We start from the raw sequence: 9,731 nt of genomic DNA, 5'->3' as shown, positions 1-9,731 counted from the left end.
CGGGATCCTACCTCTACCCCCGATCACCTAAGAGATCCGCTCTTGGTTTGGGCTTGGTTTAGCAAATGCTTTACTCTGGACCCCTGTGGCTCAGCTTGTAAAGAATCTGCCTGCAATGTAGGAGACCTGGGTTCTATCCCTGGGTTGGGAAGATCCCCTGGAGAAGGGAAAGACTACCCACTCCAGTATTCTGGCCTTGAGAATTGCTAAGAGTCAGACACAGTTGAGTGACTTTCACTTACTCTGAACCCAAAGGATGACTTTCATGCATTCACTCATTCATTTGAAAATGGCTTCTTTGCTTGCCTGCCAGGTACAAGATGCTGAGGGCAATTCACATGTGAAGAAGGCAGCCCTCATGGGGACTGGCATGGCAAATGGTCACTCATTTTTCTCCTCTTTGCACAGGTTTCTGAAACAGCCATGGCAACCGTACCTGAACCCATTAATGAAGTGATGGCTTACTACAGGTCAGTGGGAAATTGACACCAATTGTGTTAGCAGGGCTTTCCTCTCAAGAATGGATTTTTATATGTGCTTAGAGACCAGATTCGTCACCCAAACTGCCTCTTACAGTGGCAAGCAGGGTTCCAAGTCAAGGAACTTGACTTAAACTTGGAACTAGTTTAAGGACTGATGTCCCACTGCAAGCGCAGCCATGGCACCCCTAGGCCACCCAGATGCTGCTTCAGGGGCTTCCTGCAGATGGAAACAGGAAAGAAAGATTCCAAGTGGACAATCCAGGGGATCCCTTGGCCGATTTGGCTTAACTGAGGAGGAAAGCTCAGATTTTCACCAGGCTGGAAGTTAGGTCTCAGGATAAAACAGAGAGCTCAGACAGCAACGGGTACCTGCCCTCTTCCCGTGCCGTCCCATGTATACTACCATGGCAACTACCTGCTTCAGGCAGCCCTAAGGAACACGTTGTTTGCAGTTTCCTATTGCCCAGCCTCCCAGGTGGCTCAGTGGGTAAAGAATCTGCCTGCAATGCAGGAGATGCAGGAGGCGCAGCAGACATGGGTTCGATCCTTGGGTCCAGAAGATGCCCTGGACGAGGGCATGGCAATACTCCAGTATTCTTGCCTGGAGAATCCCATGGACAGAGGAGCCTGGTGGGCTACAGGATTGCAAAGAGTTGGACACGACTGAAGCAACTTAGCACACATGCATTGATGGTGAAGATTATCAATGAGAAAGAAAAGCTAATCTTGTCCAGGAGATGTAATTAAGCAATTTTTCTGTTTTTATTACAGTGATGAGAATGAGCTGTTATTTGAGGCTGATGGCCCCAAACAGATGAAGGTGAGTCTATGGGCTTTGATCCCAACATGTTGAGGGCCTCTGACAGAGGAAAGACTCAAGGGAAGTGTTCTGGGCCGGCTTGTTCCTATGGAATTTTGTGATGGAATGACTTTCTCCTCTTCCAGTGAGACAAATGGAAGCTGGCCACTCCGCAACTCCCACGCCACCAGTGTTTCACTGAGGCTTGGTGATGCTGGCCGTGCTTGCAGAGGCTTTTAGAAGGGGAATTTAAGTAGAGATAGCGCTTGCTGTCTTGTGTTAGGAAGACTGTTCAGGCTTCCAAGCAAATTTAATTCTTTTAGGAGAGGTGTTCAGCTCTAAAAGTGATGAAGCTACATTAATCACTTGACCTGAACCTGACCCAGAGAAGATGACCTTGAGAATGAATATGTCCACCTCCTTTAAGGGTGGGATTGTTTTTTGCTCGCTGAAGTGGAGCTTAAAGACAATAAGTCATGATGTAAACAAAAAGTTGAGTTTGGGAGTTACGAGAAAATTATTCACTTGCCGTTGGATCTTGAGCAAGTCATTTTACCCCTTTGATCCTCGTCTGAATAATAAGCGTCATAAGCAGGATGATGTCCGAGACCCTAGCATCCTGCAATCCTTGGCTCTGAGATATTACCAGCAGGAGCTAAGTTTATCTAGCAGAGGACTGTTTCTTTATACGTGTGTGCTCACTCACTCAGTAGTGTCTGACGCTTTGTGACCCAGAGAGCATTGTTGACCCTCCAGCTGTCCCTCCTCTTCTTTAAGTGTAATAACTTCTGTAATCTAATAACTCTCTCAGGTAGTCTAGCCATCAGCCGAGCTAGCTGGCGCAGTTGTACCAATTAGCAGGAAGCTGTTCTCTCTGATGTTTTTAGTTTGTGACAACCTCCTCCAGCCTTATCAAGCATTCCTGTCTTGCTGAAAGTTCCCTTCTTTAAAGATTTTAAAACCAGCATAGATGCTTTTCTCCAGCCCTAGATGGAGCCCAGTTTCTCTGTCCAGCCCTCCCTCCCACAGCCTCTTGCAGTATTCTGGCTCTCTCTCATGGGGCCTCTACTCTGGGCAGAATGTCCCTCCCACTCAGCTTTCCTCTGTGTTGTTACAGGTCTCTTGAGCTGTCCTTCAAACTTTTAAACCATTATTAGGTCTTGCAAGCAACTTCAGTTAAGGTTTAATGCAGTTAGTTAAACAGTTTCTCTGAATTGAGGAACGATTTCATAATAGTCGCCACTTTTTTGCAGGATGCTTATGAGGAAGCATTTGAGAAAAAGATTGTAGAGAACATTGTTGATTGGGCAGAGGCATATTGAAAATCTGATCAGCATGGCCATGAAAAATGAAATACATAACATTGGTGCATTAGGCTTCCAAAAAGATAAATAGTGTAAGAAGGTATAAGTGTATGGTTAGGTGGAGCATGTATAAGAAAAGAGAAGGTAAGAATGGATTTATTCTAGAAGAATGTTGTATACTGCATTAGAAAGCTTACATTATGGCTTAGGGTCTGCCTCTCACTGGCAGCTATGTTTTTGGATAAGCCACTTAACCTCTCTGGGTTGCGGAGAGATGAAAGTTTATCTTTAGAAGCTCTGTTATCTCTTCCTTGGGCTTCCCAGGTGGCTCAGTGGTAAAGAATCTACCCACCAATGTAGGAGATGCAGCGGGTTTGATCCTTGGGTCCGGAAGACTCCCTGGAGGAGAAAATGGCAACCCACTTTAGTATTCTTGCCTGCAGAATCCCATGGATAGAGGAGCCTGGCTACAGGCCATGGGGTCTCTGAGTGTCAGACATGATTGAGTGGCTGAGCATGCATGAATCTCCTTTCTCCTCCTCTCTCGTGTCAAAACGGGAGTCGTCTGGCCCAACCACCTTCCCACACTGACTTCTTTGGTCCCTTCACAGAGCTGCACCCAACACCTGGACCTCGGCTCCATGGGAGATGGAAACATCCAGCTGCAGATTTCTCACCAGCTCTACAACAAAAGCTTCAGGCAGGTGGTGTCGGTCATCGTGGCCATGGAGAAGCTGAGGAGCCGTGCCTACGAACATGTCTTCCGTGATGATGACCTGAGGAGCATCCTTTCATTCATCTTCGAAGAAGGTACCTAATGAGAGCTGAGGGCAGACATGAGATCGCTGGTCATTTCCTTCTCAGAGGCCATAACCCAACAGTCATAACACCCCCGCCTCCCCACCTGAGGCTGAAACCCTTTAAAAGTAGAGGGCCCAGTAATGAGAGGAAAACAGAGACACCTAGAAACCCAGTTAATCATCTCTTCAGTTGAAACTCGTCTTTTTCTCATTTTGTCTTCCATCAGATTGATTTGCTCCCTTAAAAGATTTTTTAAGGAATTCTTCCTTAATGAAATAATGATGTAACTGACTAATCATGCTATGCATTTTAAAATTATGGAAGCTTTTCCAGAATTTACAGACCTGCATAAAATGGTACCCAAAATGTTACATTTCAATACACTACTGTATAAAATCCAACCTGGTGATGGTTTAAGTCTCCTTTTTAGTTGTTGAAACTATTCTTAAAATAGGACCTTGGTAACTACTCATATTTGCAAAGCAGCCAACCATTCTGTATGCTTTCATTTACATTATATCCTGCGAATCTCAGAATGTCCTTGTTGGGCCACATCTGTTGCCACCACCCTTTTACATAAGGGATTCCATGGCTCATCCTCGGCAAGTAATAGAGCTGAAGTTTGAACCTACATCTTAGGGTGCCAGACTCAGTGTTCTGACCCACCCCAACTTCTTCTCCACTGATGTAATCAAGCATCAGCTAGGCATGCTCAGATGTCCTCCAAGGAAACAAATTCTGCCTCCCATCATCACCTGGGCATCTCCCTAAACAAGGTTTGTGTTCCACATTTCAGAGCCTGTCATCTTCGAAACATCCTCCGATGAGCTTCTGTGTGACGCAGCCGTGCAGTCAGTAAAATGCAAACTCCAGGACAGAGAGCAAAAATCCCTGGTGCTGGATAGCCCATGTGTGCTGAAGGCTCTTCACCTCCTCTCACAGGAAATGAGCCGAGAAGGTACCTGGGGACTTTGTCTCTTTTCTTGGCCTCCTCATTGCTTACTAATTCTCTACATTTTTGACAGAGCAGACCATTAAGGAAAATGATCCATGGCAGTGAAATTGCATATAATAAAGAACATGCTGGGGCTTCCCAGATGGCTCAATGGTAAAGAATCTGCCTGTCAATGCAGGAGACACAGGTTCAATCCCTGGATCAGGAAGATCCTCTGGAGAAGGAAATGGAAACCCACTCCAGTATTCTTGCCTGGGAAATTCCATGACCTAGAGAGCAATAGTCAAAGGGTTGCAAAGAGTCAGATACGATTTAGCAACTAAATAGCAACAATAAAGAAGGACATGCAAACGTTCTGTTTGGATTCTAGTGATGAGACCACATTGATTCCCTTAGTACGTTCATTTTTCAGCAACAGAGGTGACTGTGAGAAATTAGACTACTCCAGCAAGCCCAGGACCACTGGCCAGCCAAGTCATTTAATGGCAGTGCATCTGTTAGAAAGAGGTCATTTGATGGACATGACCTAACTGCCTGTGGGTTCTTTCTTCCGGTTGTTGGGGTTTAAACTAGACTGGTGAGGAGATAATTTGTCCCTCCTCATTCCCAACCCTGCCCCCCGACACCCCTAACATCTTTCCCATCCAAAGCCAGATGGTTCCTTAGAGGGAAACCTAACTGACAAGCAGGAACTTATATCTCTCTACTGTCACTGGCAACTTTTTTCTTTTTCTTTTTTAACTTTTCTTTATTTTTGGCTGTGTGGTTCTTTGTTGCTGTGAGGGCTTTTCTCTACTTGTGGTGAGCTGGGGCTACTCTCTAGCTGTGGTGCATGGGATTCTCATTGCAGTGACTTCTCTTGCTGTGGAGCATGGGCTCTAGGGTGAGGGGGCTTCAGTAGATGGCTAATGGGCTCTAGAGTACAGGAGGGCTTGGTTGCTCTGTGGCATGTGGGATCTCCCCGGGCCAGAGATCGAGCCCATGTCTCCTGCATTGGCAGGCAGATTCTTTACCATTGAGCCACCAGGGAAGCGCATGTCACTGGCATTGTTTCAAGTCCAGGGGTGGCTCACGGGTTGCAGGAATCTGTCTGGCACTTTGCCACTGTGGCTGAACCCTGTATGCAGGGGTGTAACCAAGGGGGCAGCTGAAAGGAACAGCCAGACTGTTCTCTTCAAAGGGTGCTGACCTTGAAGAGAAGCATCCCTGAGGGAAAGCATCCCGGATCAACCAAGCCAAGACAATCCTGTTTCTTTAGAACAGTGTTGTGAGCGTGAACTTTGGGCCTCTAAGTGAGACAGCTATAACTAAAGAAGACTAAAAATGTATGTCTTTTCTTTGGAACCACTTTTCTGAGCTAAGCTTCTCCTTTCCCAGGTTCTTCCCACTTTCCTGTTTACAGTCCTGAAACAGATCCATGCCCAGTGTCTTTCAGAAGTCCAGCTTTATCTCTTTTCTCAATTTTCACGTTGATCATACTGTTCTGTTCTTGTGGACCAGTCAGGGACATGAGAGCTTTCTCCTATTTTTAAAAATTAGACCCCCTGATTTTTCATTGCCACTAGGATGAGTCTTTGAGAAGCCCCCAGACCATTTGAGGGGAAAACCTGTTTCAAGAAACTGAAGCTGCTATGATCTGTGGGATTACCCTATCTGTTAGGCTGTAGGAACCTCAGTGTGGGTTGCCATAGGAACCTCAGTGTCGGTTCCCACAGAGGATGCTATACTGTATGAGTCTTGGGCTTGGGGTTCAGGGATTGGGCTGACCCTGCAGTGCCATATCCCTGACGCAAGACCCCTCTCCTCTACCTAGTGGTGTTCTGCATGAGCTTCGTACAAGGAGAGGAAAGAGACAACAAGATTCCTGTGGCCTTGGGTATCAGGGACAAGAATCTATACCTGTCTTGTGTGAAAAAAGGTGATACACCGACCCTGCAGCTGGAGGTGAGTGAATACCAGGGGCTGAAGGTCCTTCTCAGGCTCTTCTGGGGCATCCCTAGCCATCACTTACTTCAAAGACAACTAACTTTCCCCCTTCCCCAGAACCTCTGGGAGTAGATCTAAATGATAATTTTGCATAAATGGAAATTAATTTAATGTAAGTGTCAAATGCATGTAGCTTTTACTCCCATCACACAAAAAATAAATTATTCTGCAGAATTTCTTCCGTCTTGGCACCCAACAGATTATACATTGTTAGAATTCCTCAATTTGATGGGACTTCCATAGTGGCTCTTGCCTGTCAACGCAAGAGATTCCAATTAGACCTCTGGGTTGGGAAGAACCCCTGGAGTAGGAAATGGCAACTCACTCCAGTATTCTTGCCTGGAAATGCTATGGACAGAGGTGCCTGGTGGGTTACAGTCCATGGGATCGCATAAGAGTTGGACACTTCTGAGTGACTATACAACAACCATCATTTGATAGATGACACTTTGGGGACTTAATCAGTTCAAGGGACCAGTCACTGCCATCTCCACTGCACTCCCAAAATCACACCTCCTCCTCCCTCCAGTTTTCCCAGCAAAAATTTCATGTCCAACTTGAAGTCATTCTAGCCAGAGCCATGAGGAAAAACACAGGATAAGTCCCTGGAAACTAGCTACACCTAGAAGCTTTTACCTAATTTTCACTTTTGAAAACATTTCCACCTATGTTATACACCCTAGCATTTGATGCGAAGTTTCAGAGAAGGATAAGTGTGTCTTCTGTCACCACACAGAAGGCCAGGGTCACAAAGACAACTCAGGAGTCTGGCTCCTAGACCTGAGCCCTGCTAATCCATTTTTAAACGACCCAGAGAACAACTTTGTCCTGACCAGGGTAGAATGTCTTTTCCCTTTCCTTCTTAAAGATGTTAATTTCTGTTTTGCTGCAGGAAGTAGACCCCAAAGTCTACCCCAAGAGGAATATGGAAAAGCGATTCGTCTTCTACAAGACAGAAATCAAGAACACAGTTGAATTTGAGTCTGTCCTGTACCCTAACTGGTACATCAGCACTTCTCAAATCGAAGAAAAGCCCGTCTTCCTGGGACATTTTAGAGGTGGCCAGGATATAACTGACTTCAGAATGGAAACCCTCTCTCCCTAAAGAAAGCCATACCCAGGGAGTCCACGTGGGCTGAATAACCCGAGGACTGGCAGAAGGGAAGGGAAGAACACAGCTGCAGCCTGAACTTCACTGTTGTGTGATCTGTGCCCAACTGCCTCCCCTGCATTAGTGCTTAGAGATCTCCCCACCAGCCGGGAGGAACAATCCCCTCTTCCCAGTGCCTATCCTCGGACCCCAGCCACTGAGCCACCCCTCTCTCACTTCTTCTACTCACTCAAAGCCAGCCTGGCAAAGACCATGGCACACTAGAAGAAATCCCCTGTCCTTTGCACCCAGCTTCTGATGAGCAATTGCTTAACTATTTATTTATTTATTGATGGGTTAGTCTATTTAATTTAGTTCTAGGGAGCCAAGAAGCAGCCACATCTGTGAAAAATCCTAGCCTTCAATAACTATGGAACCAATTTCCTTTGGGTTAATGTGCCATCCTTCTGTCAAGTCCTTTCACCAAGCCTGAAAGCATACAAGCTCAGATTATTTAAACAGAATTATTTATGAATAGGGAAGAATTATCAGATTGTTCAATGATTCTGAAATAAATTTCACTGAAAACAAATGTTTTTTCCACATGGTCATTGACTTGTCTCAGATCTGATGTAGAAGAGTAAAGATGAATGGAGTCATGAGTGTTCCCCTTGGGGAATTAGAAACCCACTCCTCATCATGGAATGCAAAGCACTTAGGAACATCACTGGCCAGCAAAGACCAGCTTGAACACCCTTCCCTTTCTCTTCTGTTATTCAACAAAAGTATATATGGTACACAAGTTTCCTCTGAAAAACAGGATCAGCTAAAGTATTATAGGGAGTAAGGGCTGGTGGTAACAGCTGCCAAGTGTTTCTCTATTCATTTATTCAACAAACACATCTTAAGCCAGTGTTATGTCCTAGGGGTTGGAGTACAGAGACCAGAAAGGTAAGGCATTCCTAGTTAGATAGGGAGTGAGTGAGTGAAGTCGCTCAGCCGTGTCCGACTCTTTGCGACCCCATGAACTGTAGCCTACCAGGCTCGTCCATCCATGGGATTTTCCAGGCAAGAATACTGGAGTGGGTTGCCATTTCCTTCTCCAGGAGATCTTCCCGACCCAGGGATTGAACCCAGGTCTCCTGCATTGTGGGCAGATGCTTTACCGTCTGAGCCACCAGGGAAGGTGGATTTTTAAAAATAAGACAGCGTAACAAGTAGAGACATGACAACGTATGAAAGGAGCAGCTAAGAGGGGTGACATCTGGAGACTGAGGGTCAAGTTCAGCAATGTTTGAATCAGGCCTAAAAGCATGAGCAAGAGTTCCCCACACAAAGAAAAGGAGAGAGTAGCCTAGATAGATGGACCAGTATGAACACAGGCATGGAGGATGAAAGAATGCATAGGGCCAAGAGGAAACTTTCAGGATTGCAGAAGTCACCAGTCAAAACACAAAAACAACCCAGGGGAGAAAAAAGGAATTATAATCTCAGACAAAGAGATAATTTGCTTAATATATAGAGTTCCCACAAAACAGTAGAAAAAAGCAATCATGAAAATCCACCAAAACAATAGGCAGAAATTTAATAAAAACAGTATATTAATAGGTTGTCCTCTGAAAAGGAAATACCATTTGATCTTGGACAGAGTAAAAGATGCTCCATATTACTTAGAGTAAAATTGAATTAACAGCACTTTGAGATTACACTCTTCTATCAGATTAGCAAATACCAGAAGTTTAACATCACACCCCGTTGGGAAGACGGAGGAAATGCTCACTCCTGAACATTACAGTGCATGTATGAGGAGAGTAAATGGGTTCAACTCCTACAGAGGAAAATTTGATAGTAATTACAAACATTACAAATACACATCCACCTATGGCCCAGCAATTTCACTTTTGGGGGTTTATCCTACAAACAGACATACAGTCATGTGCAATAATGATCAAAATGATTCCTTGTGCATCACTTGTAACAGCAAAAGATGAGAAACAACTCAAGTTTCTATCAAAGAAGACTGGCTAAATAAATTGTGAGACATTCATAGAATGAATTATGGGACATTTGTAGAATGAATTATGGGAATCTTCTCCAAGATATTGTGAAAACTAAAAAAGAACAAGAGGCAGTGTTTATAGTGTCCTAGCTTTTATGTGGACTTCCCTAAGAGCTCAGTCATTAAAGAGTCTGCCTACAATGCAGGAGACCTGAGTTCAGTTCCTAGGCTGGGGAGATCCCCTGGAGAAGGAAATGGCAACCCACTCCATTGTTCTTGCCTGGAGAATCCCGTGGACAGAGGAGCCTGGTAGGC

At 45.1% G+C, this 9,731-nt stretch overlaps 1 protein-coding gene across 1 annotated transcript; it reads left to right on the top strand.

Annotated features, from left to right (window-relative positions):
* The first annotated feature begins 423 nt into the window (after positions 1 to 423).
* IL1B (interleukin 1 beta) lies at positions 424 to 7,432 on the top strand. The gene is made up of 6 exons (XM_052649358.1): positions 424 to 470; positions 1,254 to 1,302; positions 3,197 to 3,395; positions 4,183 to 4,344; positions 6,155 to 6,285; positions 7,220 to 7,432. Exons 1-6 carry the CDS (start codon positions 424 to 426, stop codon positions 7,430 to 7,432), a joined length of 801 nt encoding a protein of 266 aa, XP_052505318.1.
* Positions 7,433 to 9,731: the final 2,299 nt, after the last annotated feature.

This window comes from Budorcas taxicolor, chromosome 11 (genome assembly GCF_023091745.1).
Source record: "Budorcas taxicolor isolate Tak-1 chromosome 11, Takin1.1, whole genome shotgun sequence".
Lineage (NCBI taxonomy): Eukaryota > Metazoa > Chordata > Mammalia > Artiodactyla > Bovidae > Budorcas > Budorcas taxicolor.
This window is presented reverse-complemented; position numbering and strand designations above follow the sequence as displayed.

Excerpts from the sequence above, each read along its gene's own strand:
- IL1B (XM_052649358.1), top strand. The coding sequence starts at position 424 with ATGGCAACCGTACCTGAACCCATTAATGAAGTGATGGCTTACTACAG. Across the intron at positions 1,303-3,196 it reads ATGGCCCCAAACAGATGAAG|AGCTGCACCCAACACCTGGA; the intron begins GTGAGTCTATGG and ends GTCCCTTCACAG. Across the intron at positions 4,345-6,154 it reads ACAGGAAATGAGCCGAGAAG|TGGTGTTCTGCATGAGCTTC; the intron begins GTACCTGGGGAC and ends TCCTCTACCTAG.